The sequence below is a fragment of the Ahaetulla prasina genome, chromosome 11 (genome assembly GCF_028640845.1).
Source record: "Ahaetulla prasina isolate Xishuangbanna chromosome 11, ASM2864084v1, whole genome shotgun sequence".
NCBI classification, from domain to species: domain Eukaryota; kingdom Metazoa; phylum Chordata; class Lepidosauria; order Squamata; family Colubridae; genus Ahaetulla; species Ahaetulla prasina.
The window spans coordinates 20,590,404-20,610,421 of NC_080549.1; the positions used below are offsets into that span (position 1 = coordinate 20,590,404).

The following is a 20,018-nucleotide window of genomic DNA, read 5'->3' on the forward strand; positions in this document are numbered from 1 at the left end:
ATCCTTAAGTTCACAATCAACAGGAAGCAGGGGAAGATCAAAAGGGCCACCCAGTTGTTCAAAACCTCTGAAAGTCACAACTGAACACAGACTGGTGCTGAGGCAAAAATTATTTACCAAAAGGTAACCCAACTTGTGAAGTTTCTTCTAGGAACTCTCCAAGGTCCTGAAATTGGAAATATTCCATTCTATTCATCTGGTTCTATTAGATACTACCTCATTGATTGGATTGCTCAACCAGTCCAAGCAAGCTGAAAGTTTTATATATCAAAAAGTTTTCATTTTGTCCAAAAAACTTACCTTCCCTCCAGGTATTGTTCTTCAGTGTTTACCAAATAAAATGAAAACTTACCTTGGATTTTTCATTTTTTATCCGATGAGCTTCATCGATCACCAGATACCTCCAGTTAAATTTTTTGAAAACTGACTTTTCTTTAATGACCATTTCGTAGGAGGTCACACACACATCCCACTCTCCGGGCATCATAACATCACGGATAAAAGCAGCCTGTATGAAAAATACACATAAAACAGACTCTCCAATAGAGCCAGCTTACAGTGTTGAAAGAACGGGCATTTAGCAATGCCATTTCAGAGAAAACAGGCAGCAAGAAGAAACAGAAATATAAACTTTTAGAATTATTAACACATTTAGATCATTTACATTAGTAAAGGTTATTAACTAATATGAAAAGTGCATAACTTCCTGCGTAGGGAAAAGGAGGATGTCTGTTCTTCAAAGGATACTAGCAGTGATGTTAAAACAAAGCTTTTTCCTCTTAAAACAGGAGAAACAGTATCTTCCTAGCAAACAGTAGACTTAACCTTTCAATAGCATGCCTGTACTTGGAACAGAGGATGAATCCAAGCTGAGTATAGTGAGCGTTATTATCAAGCCATACATATTAAAAATTATATGCTGGTTTTAATGTCTGCAACTCCCAGGTATTGCATCAAAGATTTCAGAGAGCAATAGCAATAGCACTTAGACTTATATACTGCTTCACAGTGCTTTTACAGCCCTCTATAAGTGGTTTACAGAGTCAGCATTTTGCCCCCAACAATCTGGGTTCTCATTTTACCCACCTCAGAAGGATGGAAGGCTGAGTCAACCTTGAGCCTGGTGAGATTCAAATTGCTGAACTACAGTTAGCATTCTAACCACTGCGCCACCTCAGCTCTTAGAGACACAACATTGGGACTTTACTTTTCAGCTCTGCTTTAATGCTATTCATAAAAAGTCTTTTTTTTAAAGTTTAATCTGCAATACTTTTACAATAATCAATGAATCATTTTATATTCTTAAACAATGTTTCTCTACCTTGGCAACTTTAAGACATATGGACTTCAACTCCCAGAATTCTCCGGCCAGCATGCTGGCCAAAGAATTCTGGGAATCAAAGTCCAGATATTGTCTTGAAATTGCAGAGGTTGCAAATAAAGAATTTTAGGAACATTACATTCTGATTTACAGAGTAAATCTCCAACTGACTGAGTAAGAGTCACACTTACTCTGGCATCCTTGTCTCCAATAAGGCAAACTGCTCGTAGTGATGGAACCCAACGTTTAAATTCATTCATCCAGTTATGCAAAGTTGATTTGGGCACCAGAACCATATGTGGACCGGGAATGTTTCGATAATGCTTCAGATAGCCCAGCAATGCAATTGTCTGTAATGTCTTTCCTAGACCCTACGAGTTTTAAAAACAGTATTTAAATGTTACGTATCTCTTTTTAACAATTCTGAAATAATTTCCATCCATAATCATGCATAAAGGAACCTATGATCTATGGAGTCTAAATCAGCCATAATTTCAATATATTGCGATATACAAATTACTATTCTGATTAGCATTTGTTTCCAGACAATAAAATAACTTCTTGAGAACGATCCTCCGTAATTCATAAGAAATATTACGCAGAATGAAATGTTTAATTACAATTCACTCTGAGCCACGCTGCAACTGAATATTTTAGTTGTGGTTTGTATTATTGTTATGCATTATGTATTCCTTCCTTCGCTTTATATTCATGACTCCTTGGGATATCTGCTGCTTGGTTAAATTTTTGCATGCAAAAAATGATACGCTGCATTAAAATATAATGCTATAGTCACGATCGTCCAACACTCCAACTATTTGGGTTTTTTTTAAAAAAAAAGAGAGAGCGAGAGAGGGAATGAAACCTACAAAATATGATAGAAAAGGGCACAAAAGACATAAAAAGACCTCATCCTGCTTGAACCACAAAAAATTTACATCTTGCCTGTCTTGCTATATATGGTTTGTTGGAAATCATGAAAAGAATGTGGAAAACTAGACTCAAATTGTCGACAACCCATGAGCTAATAAATGCCAGACCCATTACAATGGGGTATGAAATTAGGAGGAGTTTTGTGGTAACTTTTCTGGCTAAACACGTTTTGTTATAAGATATGTAGACTGGGTAGGTCGATATAGGATTTAAATTTAGGGTCTACTCACTCTATGCATCTGGTAAAGTGAGTTGCAGTTCACAAATACCCTTCTAATAAAGTGTGTTAGTCATAAAAGATGGTCCTAGACAACTCCTGATTTTTTGCCATCATAAATGTGTCTCCTTCCACACCAGGGTATGAAAAAGTACTTGATAGCCAAAATCGCTGTTTTATTAAATCTTTTTAAGAGCTTGTAGTCTTGACAAGAAAGCTAACAAACTTACAGCTCTTAGGTTTTTTTTCCCCTTATCTTATCTCAAACCACATCCACAAAGGTGAATTTCTTTACCATTTCATCCGCCAAGATGCCATTTACGCCATTTTCATACAAGGAGATCATCCAGTTCAACCCCCTAACTTGATAGTCCCGCAATGTTCCTCCTTTAACATCTGCAGAAACATAAAGCGTCCCTTTGTTATTCTGTAATTTAGTTGACGTATCTATGCAAGCAGAGACAATGACCAATTGGTACACTCACAAGAAGGAGATTCCTCAAATCGGATGCATACATTTGAGGTTTTCCGGCTTTCTGAAAGCAGCTCCTCGTCCTCTTCTTGTTCTGTCCTCCTGTGGCGATAGCTAAAAAAAGAAAACCAAAACATGTAATTCTGCTTTGGGGACAAACTCCTTGTGGGTCTAATCACACTTGGCCAAATAAGTATTCTGTTCTGTTCTGTTCTGTTCTTTGCCTATTCCGTCCTGTCCTGTCCCGTTCCATTCTATTCTGTTCCATTCCATTCCATTGCATCTTCATGTCACCTATGTCCCATGCCACCCTTAATTGTTATTATCCTTCCAACTGTTTGTCACTGACTTCACCTGAAATACAAGGGCTGAGCTGGATGTAAACATCTCTTGAGACTGAGGTCAGCTCTTCTCATTCATACAGGTAGTCCTCGACTTACAGCACTTCATTTAGGGATCATTCGAAGTTGACATGACCAGTTTTCACACTTATGATCACTGCAGGATCTCCATGGTCACATGATCAAAATTCAGACACTTGGCAACCGGCTCATATTTATGACGGTTGCAGTGTTCCACCTTTTGCAACCTTCTGACCAGCGAAGATGCATTTAACAACCTTATTGCTAGCTTAACAAGTGCAGTGATTCACTTAAACACTGTAGCAAGAAAGATAGTAAAATGGGGCAAATTTTTTATTTTATTTGCATTTATATCCCGCACTTCTCCGAAGCTCAGGGCGGCTTACAGTATGTTAAGCAATAGTCTTCATCCATTTGTATATTATATACAAAGTCAACTTATTGCCCCCAACAATCTGGGTCCTCATTTTACCTACCTTATAAAGGATGGAAGGCTGAGTCAACCTTGGGCCTGGTGGGACTTGAACCTGCAGTAACTGCAGGCAGCTGTGTTAATAACAGACTGTCTTAGCAGTCTGAGCCACCAGAGACCCCTAAATTCACTTAACAACTGTCTCCCTTAGCAACAGAGATGTTGGGCTCAATTGTGTTTGTAAGTCGAGGACTTCCTGTATGAAACAAACAAAATGTTAAAAAGTTCTGATATTTATGTCATTACTTACCAAGCACATCTAAATTACATTAAAGTGACCACAATATTTTGACAATTCCCAAGGCATGAGCTTTGGAGCACCCCTACCAACGTTTGGAAATTGAAAGCTGAAAAAATTGACACGCTCTACATACGTTTTAAGATGCAAATATAATTTCAACATAACTTCAAAAATAGTTTAGAAACAATGCATACTCTCCTGCCGAAAGCAAGCTCTGCTTTTCGTCCTTCTTTACCCGTGGTCGTCCCAGTTTCACTTTGAGGGGAGAGGTTGGTGACTTCTGGGCTGCAGGTTGAATAAAGTGGGCAAAAAGTTCGGTCTGCTTTAGCAGGAATTCAAATCGTTTGGCTCGGTCGGTTTTCTACAGCCCATACAAAAAAAGCAAAGTAAGATAAGGTATGATTTAAGAAACCAACCCTGAACTCATACATTGGGGGGGAGGGGTGACTCTTCCCAATTAAAATTACAATCTCTTCCAAACTTCTTCACAGCAAACCTATGAAGAATTAAAAATGAGTTTGGTAAGAGATTTAGGAGTCCAGTTCAATGAACAGTTTAGGAAAAATATGCAGTCAAACAGTAAGTGCCTTGATTGCTCCTTCTAGCCAACTGTTATTTCTCAGGAAGGAAGAATCTAAAACAGGTCTGTTTGGAGACTTCTAGCTGGCTGGAGAATTCTGGGAGTTGAAGTCTACAAGTCTTAAAGCTGCCAAATTTGGGGACCCCTGGTCTAAAATATAGACGATGATCTCAAAAAGATAACCAAGACTGGAATCTCCGCCCAGCTCTCAAGTAGGCTATAAGCATTTTTATTTATAACTCTCTTTCCAGCCTGGAATCAACCTGGATATATTTAACTTCAAACTCTACAAAGGAAGAATAGCTAGTAGCCATATATGATGACAGTGATGTGATTTTAATCCAAAATCCCTGGAAGGTACCGAGGCTCTAATGCACCTTTCTTTCATGACAAAGATTGTTAAAACAGGCACAGATTAAATTTTGACTGAATGACATCCTCTGATTAGGACAACCTGGGCATTACCCTGAACTAACTACAGTAATATTGATTCCTGACAATCTAAAAAAGGAACCTGTTCAGCAGTTCCAAGGGCTGTGGAAAGAGGACAGCTCTGGAGCTCTGCAAATATCCTGAACTATGATCAGATTGCAAGGATATTCTGATTTAAGGACAATCACACTGATTACTAATGACTCCTCCTTGCCTCACTAGAACATTTTATGCAAGAATTGTGGGGTATTGTTTAACTGAACACTTGCAACATGGTGAAATTCCAGAACAATAAATCAGAACCATAACTTTGTAACAGAACTTAAAGCAGCACAGAATAAAGACATCTATGTTATTCAATATGAGTGTTGCATATATTGTATCCTGTATCCTCCAAATTTAATGAATATGAGATTTCCAAGTTTAAAACACAGCTCTGATATTTACAGCAAAATATTAAGCCTGGATCCAGACTAAATCAATAATCACACATACACATACTTACTCTTACCTGGGGAAAATTCAACAACTCAGCATCCATTTTCAGTAAAATGTATATTACACTTGATCCAAATTCTAAACAACAGAATTTATTTAATTATCATTTAATCATGATAATTTAGTATTTTAATTTCAAACATTAGTCTGGATCTAAACCAATATTTCAGAAATACTGCTTATGTAGTCGGACAATAAGAACTATGCAATTAAATATTAGAGACAATATACAATTTTACCACATGAGGGCAACATAATCCACAACTTTTTGATAAATCCCATTTATTTAGGAAAAAACACCATTTTACATATATATAATTTGTTTATTCTTCTAAACTTTATATTCAGCCTGTTAGGTTCAAAATGTTCAAAAATATCTGATTGTTCACTATTTGAATAGAATAGAGCTGGAAGGGACCTTGCAGGTCTTCTAATCCAGTCCCCTGCTCAAGCAGGAGAACCTATACCATCTCAGACAAATGACAGTCCAGTCTCTTCTTATTTACTTGTTACATTAAAATTTATTTACTTGTTATACTTTTCTCCTTTTCAAAAACTATAGGAGAATCAAGCATTTAAGAGTGATGTTCAAAGCTAATTGCAGTAACTTCCAAACATAAAATAATCTGTAAAGCCCAGCAAACATAATCCAATCTTAGTCATTTGTATTTATAAAACACGTTGAATTCAATGGCAGTTTAGTCCCCAAAATTATATATGGCCTTTTCAGGGAACCAGAAATTCCACCTAAGCCCCACCTAACATTTGATAATGAAGAATAATTTATATATTGGCTCCTTGTTTATAGTTTCATTGTTTTTAAAAATTTATTTGGCCGCTACGTCGGGGTGGGTGGGTGGGTGGGAATGCAAGCTTACTGTACTTGTTACATGCCCCACTGGCTCTTAGTGAGATTTTTGTCGAAAGAGACTGAATGAATAGATAAAGTCATTTTCTTGTCAAAGCTATTTTCCACAATATCTATAGCCTTCAGTTTTAACTGCTACTTAGCAAGATTCATATCAAACTGGCCTGGACAGGTAGATGGGCAATATATAATAAATAAACAAAGCTTTTTCCTGCAACAAACCTATACAATGAAAATGAAATTGTTCCAATTTATAATTCATTCTACATGAACGGTTTCCATGGGGATTGCCTATCTCCATTTTAAGGACTTCCATTTTTGCAGGATCCAATCTGGGTTAGTCATCAGGACCAGAGTTTAGTCTTCCAAGCTTTTGGACTCATGCTGGAGCCCGTCCTCTCTCTAGCAGAATGTGGGCTTCTATGTTCCTGAGGATGGGCTCCAGCAGGACTAAAGCTCAGAAGACTAAACCTCTGGTCCCAGTGACCAACCCGATTGGATCTTGCAACATTATCCTGGAACATGTATATTTGCCTTCACTTCCATTTTTATTTGAAAATCTTTTTGATCTTCTTCTGTTCTTTACCAAGTAACATTCCAGCAATTAGGAACAACCACTAATTTCAAATAAATTTCAAATATAAAACCACTGAGGTTCAAGAAAAAACACTCAGAAATGTAGCTTGAAGCTGTTCAACATAAAGCAACTAGACAGCAGGTTCAGCTATTTTATCCATCTCATGCTCTTTTGATATAAGTTTAAGAATTTTGCTCTATGCAAAATATGGCAGCTGAAGTTTTCATGTTCTTCAAGCACTGGAGTCAGATTGAGGCTGAAGCATGGTGATTGTTGTTATCAGTGAAGAGTACCGCTTTCGGGCACCAGGTGCTGGGCTTTTGGATCTTGGGGGTTTTATAATTTATGTATTTTTATTGTTACTATGAGCCAGCTGGAAAGCCGGCAGCCCAAGTTCGAGATCCGGGTGCCACGCGACAGGGTGAGCTTCTGTCTTCCCCTCCAGCTCCTCACAACCTAGCAGTTCGAAAGCATGCAAGCATGCGAGTAAATAGATAAGTGCCAATTTGGTGGAAGGTAACAGTGCTCTGTGACATCATGCTGGCAACATGACCGCAGAAATGTCTTTGGACAGCGCTGGCTCAATGGCCTTAAAACAGAGACGAGCACTGCCCTCTGTAGTCAGCAACGACTAGTGTAGTAAAAGCCACGGGGACTTCTTTCCTTTTTTTTTCTATGAGCCAGAGCTATGATATATAAGATGGGTGGCCATATAGATTTCCTAGATAAAGGGTGGATTTATCATCAGGGTAGGGAAAAACAAACCACATTATGGCTGTGCATTATGCAGAATTATTTATTTATGGGATTTTCTATTATTTCAGCCCCAAAGGCAACGTACATATACTAAGAATAAATAATACAGTGATAATAAATAGGAATAACACACCCCGGTAATATAATAAAATGAATAAAAGTTCAGATTATGATCCTAAATCTGAATGCAGAATTCTGAGATCTGGTTACTTTTGTGCTCTTATCAGAATTAGCAGAAAGAATTGCACAAAACAACCCAGGAACGGAATGGATTCACACACTGTAGTAATCATCATGCTATTTCTATATTGTGTGATTGTTTTATTATCTTTGAATATTGTATCTTATTCAAAAATATGGTTCATATAAATTTATATATATGCTATATAAAGGAAGATAATAGGAAAGCAATGGAAGATACTTTACCTCTAATAGATATTTAGAAGAAACATTTCAGAGGTGCAGCTTTTGTAACATGTCATGCCAAATTTATTTATAAATCACTAATGTATCAATGGGTGATGTGCCCTTGCGAACCTGGGTTTTTTTAACTTATTAAAATGATATCTTATGTGCCTTTTAGCCTAGAGGCTCCATGTTTTATATTGAGATTTTATGGCTGGCTGCACTACATTATTATTGCTTTTATTCTATGGTTGTACTGTACCAAGAAGGGCCATAATACTTACTGCTACCTCGAGACACAAAACACTAAACTGGTTTTCCCAAGCTACTCATCAACAAAAAGATTTTATTCTTAAACTGTAGAGAAAAACCATTGCAGAACCAAATGACATAAACTCGTTCAGAGAATGCCGCCTGGATTCTAAAACATTAGCCTTTGGCACCAAAAGTTTAAAATCAAACCTGTAATTATGTGTTGCAAGACTAACAGTAACTGGCTGTTGGAGGCAAGGAGAGACATCAAGTTGTAAATCAACTTACAGTTAACTTTTTCAGGCCAGGAAACAAATGGACTCTTCTTTTTTTTTAAAAAAAAAAAAGACTTCTAACCCATTAAAGACAACCTGATTTCCACCAAGACAGCTTAATGCCCTTTGTCCTCCTCAGCTTGTATAAATGACCACACTGGGAGATCTCCCTGACAAGCACAATTAGGCCTGAAGCTAAAGGGTCTTGAGTGTACACAACAAGCAGGTACATCCAGAGTAGGACTAGGCAACATCTGAGGAACAAAGAGTGCAATTCAGCCTCCTAACCTTCTGGAGTGAGGGAAGGAGGAAGTCATCTGTTAAGGGGACAATATCACAGGAAGAGGCATGACCATTTTTTTTCAGCTCAATTATCATTGAATGGAACAATCGGTTAAATCATTTTAAAGGTAGATGTATAAATACAGAGACTTCTTATCAGCACGATTAAATTTGACAAAAGACAATACAGGTAAAAAAATCCAAGTAACAAATTTACCATCTTCTCTTCATATTCCGGATCAATTTCTTTTTCAGACTTAGTTGCCTTTGGAGGAAGTTTGAGTTGAAATGGAGGATCATTTTTCTGCAAATAAAATGAAAATTCTTCAATCACAATATATTTAATAAAGAAAAAAGAGGGGGTCTTTTCCCAGCATAATACAGATTAAAACATGTTAAAATGAAACAGAGCCATGGTTCTCAACCTTTTCTTCACCATGGACCCCCTTTAAATGCCTTTTGTGACCATGGATCTCCAAGACTTAACTCAAGATTTAAATCATAACATTTCTTCAAGCCTTTGAGGGCCCCTGTGACAACACCACGCTCCCACTCCTGGGTCCATGGACCACAGGTTGAGAACCACTGGAATAGAGCTGAAGAAACTTCTTGGATTAACAGTGAAATGTCTTCAAAGAAAAACCAGAAAGTCCAGTTGCCTCTTGAAAAAGCACCTTTGGGACACTAGAATAGAGAATTTATAATTAACATTGCCATGTCCTCTATACTTTAGGGTACTTTTCCCAATCTTAAATAATGTGTTTTATCTTCATTGGCAACACTATACTATTTTTATATGTCTACCAAATTACCCTTGATTGTTGTTCGGGAATATAAATTTACTGTGATAGAAGCTTACAATTACTAAAGCTTGTATATCTATAAAAATCCTTCACAACACGCATCTGGAGATAAGCAAGACTATCTTTAAAAAATCTTCAAATCTTGCAATCCTATTTTGTTGCAATAGATTATAGATTATAATATAGATATTATAAGATAGTAATTATCATGAACTACAGAAACTGGGAACGTACCAATGATACAAAAATAGAAAAAAACCTGAATCTTTACCCAGTTAACTTATGAAAGTTACAAGCAGATGTCATTGTAGGCATCCTTATATGCTTTTCAAAGAGAATTAAACAAATTTATGAGGGAGAAAGTGATTAATTACTAGATATAATGGCTAGATCAAGAAGAAGAATACAACTTTTAGCATTAGAGGATAGATCAATATTGTACAAAATGCTTAGGAATATGGGCGAGAGGGAGTTGCATTCAGTGGTACCTTGATACTCAACTGCTATGAAACTCATCAAATGTGGTACTCGGTGCATTTTGACGCAAACATTTTGTCTTGGCACTCATGGTTTGTTTGGTACCCAATGAACAACCTCAAAGTTGTCAGTGTTGGCTGCCTTGTGACTCAGTACATTATTCTTTGTGGGAAAAATTTGTTTGGTACTCATTGTTTCCCGGAACCAATTAACAATGAATATCATACTTCTATTTGGGAGCTTGAGCTTCATAGAGGCAGCTGTTTGACCATTGTAGGAACAGAATAAGGAACAGAATTTGTCTGATACAGCATGGCTTTTCTTACATTCTTATTAAAGTAATTATAATTTAAAACTGTACATATACCTCCTTCACCACAGTTTTTCAAAAGCCCCTAGGAAGACTGAGGTTCAGGCAGGTTCCACTTCAGTATCTATCTTGAGTCTTCCTTGCCATAAACCATAAAGACTCTTGAAAAACAATAAACACTGCATGCTTTTCTGTAAAATTCATTTTATCAGCTGCATGAAGTATTATCATATGCAGAGTTTCAAAGATGAACATTAACGGAAATAGAACAGGATTTTTTTTACTATCAGGTAAAGCAAATAACCAAAATACATAGGAAAGAATTATACTAAACAGTATATTGATATGCATTCTGGAGAGACAGATATCTATTAGAGATTTTGATCGACTAAACCTATATATGTATACTAAGAAGAAATTCTACTGTGTTCAACATAGCACACTCCCAAATAAATCTACTTTCTTTGGTGTGTCTACCATAAAAATACTGTATTACCAATTTGAACATTGAATAGAATAGAATAGAATTTTATTGGCCAAGTGTGATTGGACACACAAGGAATTTGTCTTGGTGCATATGCTCTCAGTGTACATAAAAGAAAAGATACGTTCATCAAGGTACAACATTTACAACACAATTGATGGTCAATATATAAGTCACAAGGATTGCCAGCAACAAGTTATAGTCATACAGTCATAAGTGGAAAGAGATGGGTGATGGGAACGATGAGAAGATTAATAGTAGTGCAGATTCAGTAAATAGTCTGACAGTGTTGAGGGAATTATTTGTTTAGCAGAGTGATGGCCTTTACTGTGTATTAAACAAAGCCATCTTAAATGGCCAGTATTCACTTAGCTTATTAGTAAAATATAAAGGATTTGTTAATCGATTTACAGTTCATAATGCGTTTGAGCTGTTTTGACATTTCAAGGATTGTAAACCTCATTTTTAAACAAGTCAGAGAAATAATCTATCACCCGAGAATATTCATGCTTACAGTATACAAATATGCTACAATATATTGTAGTATATTTGTATACTCTTATTTCACCCAAGGCCACTTAACACAGAGTGGCTTATTTCTGAATAAACAGGCATTCGATGTACTGTAAAATTTCAGAACCTTGGTTCACTGGTTTTGTTACAAGAGACAAACATGGCCACTTCCCTAGAATATTTATGTACAAACTGACTGGTTTGTTTATAACACTAGCAAATACGTGAGCAAATTAATTAAGGTATACCCAATATGCGTAGATTAAGGCCAAGGGGATACAGGGAAAAATAGATACGACATACTTTTGGTCAGCCTATTCAGTTCAGTATAATAAAAAACAAAGGCTGGAAATTCCTACAAATGGAATAGGTTTGGTGCCAGAATACCTACTGGATTTGTTCAAACAATATCTGAACCCATGCTTAACTGAAATAGATTCTACTGAATTAGCCCACTTGGTACACTGAACCAAAAAAAAAAACACAGGCTGGATTTCAATTACAAACAGACAGGAAGGTATTTATTGCAAAACTCATTTAAAACCTATGTAGCTTGGCAACTGGTTTCCAAGCTTGTGTCAAAAGCTAATGAGTGAAACTGACTAGCTCTCTCTATCTCCTCCTCTCTTTCCCATCAGGAAAGTCATGCTGGATCACACAGAAACTTTGTTCAACATTTGGCACCTACAGTAGTAGCAAATGAAGTACAGACTATACCCTAGAGCTGAATTTGTTGGTGTGAGCCTAGGAAATCAGCCCTAATGGAGAGATAAGCATTTTACACTAAGAGCAAAGAAATTCAGATCTGATCTTTCACTGGACCTGCAACTCACTGAACGAACTGAATTTCAGATGCTACTGCAAAATTCTGGGTTGTTTTTTTTTCCTTCTTCAAATGAAACATTTAAATGACAGGGAACACTTTATGTCCTCAAACGGCTCATAAATAACCACCCTTCATCATAAAACCAAGGAGAACCTTGCAGAATGTGCCTGAAGCATCCCATTTTCAACAGTGGCCAAAAAAATGAAGCCAGGATGCTGCCTCAGCAACTATTCCCACTTACTATTCTCCCAGCAACTGGTGGTACAGAGAAAGCTCCAGTTCTCGGAATACTATTATGAGACATACTGCCTTCCTTTCTTTCATTTTCAAAAAAGACAATTATTTTTCAGAGGAGTGATGCTTCAAAAATTGAATATGTTGCCTTGGAAACCAAGAACCAAAACTGACTTTTGCCTCGCTCTTACCCTACCCATTTGGTCTATGCTGATGGTTCTCAAGCAGAGGCCATATGACAGGACATTTCAAGGGGGGAAGAAATTAAAAACGTATACTGGGGGGCCATGGCAGATGCCAAGGAAACTACAGAAAAGCGAAGTCTATTTATACTGCAAATACTATTTTGTTGATGCTAAAAAATTATCACCCCATGTTTCTATCTGATTATTTACTTATTTAAATTTATTGGCTGCCCAACCCCAAAGGATTCTGGGACCAGGATAGGGAAGCAATAGGAAAAAAAACAAGGAAAGCATGAGCAGAAAGTGATTTGGAAAATTCTGCTCTACACTATAATGCCTCTCAGAGCCAGATACACATCCCAAAGCCATGCTAGCAAGGATGATGGGGATTGGAGTCCAACACATTCCAACCTCATCAGACTAATCACTGAGTGGAAATAATGGAAAGGCTGGTCCATGACAATCAGAGGACAAGGGTGAACCAAAAGCAGGGACTGACAGGAGGGGAAGACTTAAAAGCAAAGATTTGAGCCTCTCTTCTGAGAGCCACATAGACAAGACCTTGTTCATGACCTGGTAATGGTCGTCAACCTTTAACCTTTCTCCCATTCCATCCAAGTATCAATTACGCATATAGCAATACACCAAGTACAGGTAGTCCTCGACTTACAACATTTCATTTAGTGAACATTCAAAGTTACAATAACACTGAAAAAAAGTGACGCCGTTTTTCACACTTAAAACCTTTGCAGCATCCCCATGGTCACATGATTTACATTCGGATGCGGGACAATTGGGTCATATTTATGATAGCTGCAGTGTCCCGGGGTCATGTGATCCCCTTGTGCAACCTTCTGACAAGCAAAGTCAATGGGAATCCAGATTCACTTAACAACCATGTTACTACAGACGCAGTGATTCACTTAACAAATACGGCAAGAAAAGACGTAAAATGGGGCAAAATTCACTTAACACATTTCTCACTTAGCAACATAAATTCTGGGCTCAACTGTGGTTGTATCTCGAGGACTATCCTGTATCAGATCAACCTAGAAAGCTTCAAGAGATCCACCTAGTTCAGCCAGGTGTCAGGGAAAGAAAGCCTCCCTGTGGTCAAACCTAAATATGATTTTTGGGGGTGCCTCAATGCAGAGACTGGGGGTGTTTTTGTTTTGTTTTTTAATAGCAATGCAAGGGGAGGAGGTTGCTCCTGCCTTCCCCATAGATTTCGGGCCTATTATGCAAAGGCTCTAATAGTGGGAGAGAAGGAAAGGGAAGTGGAGGGCCAGCATCAAGAGGGATGGATTCAATTCATTCGAAGCCCCGTAAGTACAAGTCCTAGGACTAGATCGTTATGGAGAAAATACAGGTAGTCCTCAACTTATGACCATAATTGAGCCCAATATTTCTATTGCTAAGTGAGACATTTAAGCGAGTTTTGCCCCATTTTACGACCTTTCTTACCACAGTTCTTAAGCGAATCACTGCAGTTGTTAAAGGTGGTAACCTGGTTCTTAAGTGAACCTGGCTTCTCCGTTGACTTTGCTTGTCAGAAGGTCGCAAAAGGGGGATCACGTGTTACCGGGACACTACAACCGTCATAAACGTGAGTCAATTGCCAGGAAGTGCCCGGCACGTGACCATGCGGATGCTGCAAGTCGTAAGTGTGAAAAACGGCCATATGTCACTTTTTTCAGTGCTGTTGTAACTTTGAACGGTCAATGAACTAAATGAACTGTTGTAAGTCGAGGACCACCTGTAAGGACTATGGAAGTAGCCAGGTGGGCAGATTCAGTTGCAGTGCTGATGGGGATGAGGCAAAGGACCAGTTAAAGGTAGAAATATTGTATCTATATCAGGGGTCTCCAGCCTTGGTCCCTTTAAGACTTGTGGACTTCAACTCCCAGAGTCCCTCAGCCAGCAAAGCTGGCTGAGGAACTCTGGGAGTTGAAGTCCACAAGTCTTAAAGGGACCAAGGTTGGAGACCCCTGATCTATATAATCGCCAGGTGTCGAAAAATGACCTGAGGGCACCTAATCAAACAATCAATCCACGATCGAATATTTCCAGAGGGTCTTTTCCTCTCCACAGGCGGGATCTCCTCGTGGTCTCCCATCTATGCCCGAACTTGCCACCGTGCTTCTCTCCCTAAAAGCCCGGCACTCGCCGGTTAGCCGACCCGAGAGGCCCAGCGAAGGGAAGGGAACGGAAGGGGCCTACGGCGAAGACTGAATCCAACGCCGACGGGGAGGTACCCGGTTGCCAGGGGCGACGAGGCGACGACCTCCCCCGCCGCTTCCCTCGCCCCCACCACGGACCCACCTCGTCCTCGACGGGCTCCTGCGAGAAGGCGGCCGAGGTCGAGGGCTCTTCTTCGCCGCCCGACAGGCCCGGGCTGGCCGAGGCCGGCGTGGAAGCGGGCTCTGCAGCGGAGCCGGCATCCATTTTGGGCCGGTTAGCGGGAGGCGTGACGCTGAAGCGAACTGGTCTCCCGCTCGCCCCAAGCATCGCGAGAGGCCGCGAGATCTCCGCGCGCAGGCGCGTTTCGGGAGCCGAGGGGGGGCGGGGGCAGGCTTCCTGGCCACGCCTCCTGGGCGGGGCTCCCCGCGAGAAGCGCGAAGAAGAGTTCAGATATGGACAGCGTTGGTTTGCTGCCCGGTAAAAGGTAGCTGGTTCTCACGTTAAAGCGGTTTACTCGTGAAAATGAGTTCGACCTGAGAAGATTTCCCAGCAGAAGCGTCCTTCCTTGCTTCAGATAAGTCTCGGGCTGGCCCGGGAGCTGCTAAACCTGAGCAAGGTTGGACAGGAGACCACTCGGAGAGCCAGGGAAGCAAGTTGCTCTATTTTTATTCCAAAAGTAGAGAAAAAGAGTGAGAGTGAACAAGATGCACCAGTTATCTTTTGCCTTTAAGCCAGGAGTCTCCAACTTTGGTCCCTTTAAAACTTGTGGACTTCAACTCCCAGAGTTCCTCAGCCAGCTTTGCTGGGAGTTGAAGTCCACAAGTCTTAAAGGGACCAAGGTTGGAGACCCTGCTTTAAGCTCTCTGGGGAATTCTGGGAATTGTAGTCTCCGTGTCTTAAAGTTGCCACCTTTGAGAAAACCCTGCCTTAAGCTAAAATGAAAGAAACCACATTAAGATCTAAAACAATCTCTAATGGCTTGTAAACCATGGATTAAATGAAGTGTGAATCAATCTACCCAGACCTGCTCAGCTTGTTAAAAGAAAGCATAACTTAATTCAAACACACTTTCACTTTTCAGCTTTCAGTTTATTTGGCAAACGTCGGTTTGTGCTAAAAAGCGGAGCACCTCCAGAATGCTTGTAATAAATGAGCCCGACTAAAGATGCTGACTTTGGAATCGGGACTCCTTGCTAATTATAGACGATGCTGTGTGGTTGATTTGCATTTATTTCCTAAGCAAATGTCTTATTCAAAGCAAGTTTTTCACACACCCCTTCTGAAATGCATTTGTTCTCCAAATCACACAGGCAAGGCTGGATACAGTGGTGCATAGTTGACATACCAAAAAGAATTCCGTCTAGACGAATGGGATTTATAACAAAATTCTGTGGGCTGGGAAGGGCATTCTTCCCTCCCTCTTAAGGATACACCATTCCATTCTTCATCCAGTTCCCCAACTCCTCCCCTTCCTAATAATTCCTCAGGTTTTTCTGGATCCTGAATAACTTGAGGATTTGTTCTGGATTTCCCCTTTTCTTCGGTTTTTACAAACCTCTCTAGAACATCCCCAAACCCTTTAATGTGTATTTCAGTGAGTGGTACTTTCTAGTAATTAACATGCCAGGCTGGAAACTAGGAGGCAGTGAGTTCTAGTCCTGCCTTAGGCTTGAAAGCTAGCTCCATAACTTTGGGCCAATCACTCTCTCTCAGCCCAACCACTTTACTGGGTTGTTGTTATGGGGAAAATAGGAGGAGGAAGGTGTATTCAGGCACATCCTGAAAAGAACTTCTTGCATAAAAGCATTTTGCTAGCTGTAGGAACCTGTTTTGCAACATCAGATTTTATACTTCAGAATTAAGAAAAGGAAATGAATGATACAAATATAATTAATGTAAAATCTAGTACATTTTATATGAGGCAAGGGAAGAAACATTTAGAGTTAAACAAAAGATCAATCGATTAAAATATTTGGATGCATATCAGACTGGTAAAATGTAAAATAAGATAAATTACATTTTATGAATATGGTGAAATTGCACAAAAGCTTTGTAACCAACCAACCGACACACTCTTTGTGTTTTGATTGAAGATGTTTTTATATATATCTGTTTAGGAAAAAAAAAAAAAAAAAGATTTTATACTTCAGATGTAGTGATCCTCCAAAATCCATGCAATGCTACATTAGTTTGGTATTAAAACCCTCTGGAATCTTGGAAAAAGGCAGGGCAAATTATTCAAAATTAGAGAGTTGCAGAATAAATGTGTTGCTTTTTTTTTAAGGGATGTAAAATCACATGCCATAAATGTTTATGTCCGCTGACATGAGTTTCAAGTCCTCCCTCAACTAAATTCGCTTAAATATTTGGCCAGCACTTTTTCTTACCCTAACCTCCCTGGCAAGTTTGGCTACAGTCTAGCATTCGATGGTGGGTGCATCCTTATTCCATAGGGGCCTGTCTCTGAAACTCTTGGGTCTACCTGGCTGAGGAAGATGGGAGTTGGAGTCCAGAGCTGTTGGACATTCCTGGTTTGGAATAGGCACTGCTTGGTGGTAGCACTCAGCCAAAAGCTTGTTTATGAAATATTGATTTAATGGGAATTATCGAATATCAGAAACAGTCCCATCAACAATAGTTATTTCAAGTCTTCAAGAGTTATATTAGGAGCAAGAAACATTTTATCATTTGTTGCTTGTATGTACACTGAGAGCTTATGCACCAGAGACAAATTCCTTGTGTGTCCAATCACACTTGGCCAATAAAGAATTCCATTCTATTCCAGTCCAGTCCAGTTCAGTCCAGTCCATTCCATGCCACTGAACTCCTGTTTGACTGTTGGCTCCAATGAAGAGCTAAAGACTTGGAGATTACTGGCACTGCGGTTCCTACCAGCTCCGATGAGTGGAGGGGGGGGGGGTTGCTGGTGCCCCCGAGCGGCCGTGCCCTTTCTGTTCATCCAGGCCGGGTTTTTCCTCTCCTCGGGGCGGCGCTCGGTCGCGAAGCAGCGCCTCGCTCGGGGGATCCAGGCCGGGTTTTCGCACCTCTGCCAGGGAGCGCCGGGTCAGCTGTGGGCGAACGCCCGGGCGGGCAGGCTGGCTGGCTGGCAGGCAGGCAGGCAGGCAGGGCGCGTCGCAGGGAACCGCTGGTGGCAGCAGCTGGTGGCTGCCCTCCTTCTTCCAGGGCTGGAAGGGGACGAGGGACTCTTGCTGCGGAACCCCCGCCGGCCCTCCGGACAGCACCCCCAGGTAAGCCCCGGGGGGGTTTTGCAGAAGGAGCTGGACGGGGCACGTGGAGCCTGGTGGAACTCGAGCCGCGACTTTAGGCTCAGCTGCGTCGGATCTGCCAGCCTCTCTAGCCCTTTCCGCTGGCTCCGGAGCCTGCCTTGCCTTGACTGCCCCTGGGGCTGCGTTCGCACGACCGCCCGGCCACTTTAGCCAACTCAGCCCGGGTCCTGACTTGGCCGAGGATGCGGGGCACGGCAAGCTTTCCCGAGTCCGTGACTTGCGGGACAAAAGGTTGTGCGAACGGTGCCCGGGGCCGGGAATTCCGACTTCTGATTCGGGGGCAACCCGGGTGGAGCACCTGCCTACATTTCGGAACTCCGGAGGGAGCCCGGCTGTTCTGGCTTTGCCCGGGTTACGACGAGCCCTAACAAAGATACGAGTTGGGCTACCCAGTTGAAGTTCAGTGTGTTTTTTTGCGAATCCAACCTGTTGATTCAAGCCGTGCGCGATAGAAAGCCGCGGCTCGCCGAAGGCATTTATATATTTAATTCTGCACCACCCCCTATTCAAATCTCGGGAGCTATTCTTTTCAATTCTATCCCAATTACTTGGGGACAGGCAGGAGAAGAATAGGGAAATCAATACGATTTGATTGTGTGATCGCAAAAAAAAAAAAAAAAAGTTTTGCAAAGCTTGGAAGGATAATCTTTTCCATCTGACACCAAACGGTCCAAAAGCTTTTTCTTTCACTATATTTAAGCAAGCGTTTTATGATCTCCCATCTTGACTTGAGAGGAACATTTAGAAGTGTTGACTGTGGACATATTTCGGTGTATGATTTTCTTTCTTTCTTTCTTTCTCTTTCTTTTTTCTTTCTTTCTTTCTTTTTCTTTCTGAGTGTCTAAATAAAAATGTTTGCACATTCATTTTTCAATATTTCATACACACACACGTCTTCATCTGATTAGTAGAAAAGAAGTGCACTTTTCCTTAAAGTGAGTTTCCCTTTGTTTGTTTTGTTTTTTTGTTGTTGTTATTTTAAGTATGGTTTGTTGAATGAGCCATTATTGCTTGGAAGTCGTACACCCTGCAAAGCCAAAACCACCAAGCAAATTATACTGTGGTTTAACATCATATGGGAACTTTCTGACCCTAAGTCACAATTCCCTGTAATTAACCCATCAGAGAAACATAATCATTTGTGGTGACTTGTTTGGGACTGTGACCCGAGCTCCTTTGATGTCTTCCCAGGGATTTTGAACACATTTTTACCCAGTTATGCACGACAGTCACCCAGGGAATGTAGAAGGACATCCAGGATTAATGGGTGGTTTGACTGAGCTTTCTTCCCCCACCACCACCAAAAAAAAAAAAATAGCAACACAACCCCTGACGTGGCATTTCTCACTTTCATCAAAGGCAATCTTGAATAAAATAGATCCTGGAATATACCGAGAGACGTTGCCCCATCAGTTTCTTTTGGAAAAAAATAAAACGGTTTGGGATTAACAGGTAAAGAATGAAGGCATATTTGTTTGTTATTTCCTGACTTTTCTGCAAGAGCCCAGGGCAGCTTCTACAAAGATCTCTCTTCATTTTTTATTATAAGAAGTCAAGGCCATGAGATCGTTCTGGTGAGAGAGAATTACAGACCCAAAGTTGTCTGCTGAATGTTCGTGGCTACAGGATGGTACATTGATCCTGGGCCTCTGTAGCCCTCACCCACAAATTCACCTGACTAGGCGGCTCAGCGGTTGAGCTTGTCAATCAGAAAGGTCGGCAGTTCGGAGGTCCAAATCCCTAGTATAGGTCTCCTGCGTGAGCAGGGGTTGGAC

General features: G+C 40.3%; 2 protein-coding genes across 4 annotated transcripts in view; one reads left to right on the top strand and one right to left on the bottom strand.

Annotated features, from left to right (window-relative positions):
- SMARCA1 (SWI/SNF related, matrix associated, actin dependent regulator of chromatin, subfamily a, member 1) overlaps positions 1–15,269 on the bottom strand; it is a 54,603-nt gene extending 39,334 nt beyond the window's left edge. The window contains exons 1-7 of the mRNA XM_058197130.1: positions 15,098–15,269; positions 9,161–9,247; positions 4,213–4,379; positions 2,957–3,057; positions 2,767–2,867; positions 1,513–1,692; positions 353–508 (exon numbers count right to left, since the gene is read on the bottom strand). Of these exons, the coding sequence (XP_058053113.1) occupies positions 353–508; positions 1,513–1,692; positions 2,767–2,867; positions 2,957–3,057; positions 4,213–4,379; positions 9,161–9,247; positions 15,098–15,220 (915 nt within the window). The 5' untranslated portion in view covers positions 15,221–15,269. The remainder of the gene's footprint in view (positions 1–352; positions 509–1,512; positions 1,693–2,766; positions 2,868–2,956; positions 3,058–4,212; positions 4,380–9,160; positions 9,248–15,097) is intronic.
- A 2,729-nt stretch (positions 15,270–17,998) lies between these two features.
- The window catches only part of LOC131205159 (synaptotagmin-like protein 2), a 54,363-nt gene continuing 52,343 nt past the window's right edge, over positions 17,999–20,018 (top strand). For all 3 annotated transcript variants that reach the window (XM_058197123.1, XM_058197121.1, XM_058197122.1), the window contains exon 1: positions 17,999–18,204. The gene's annotated coding sequence lies outside the window, so the exon portion shown is untranslated. The remainder of the gene's footprint in view (positions 18,205–20,018) is intronic.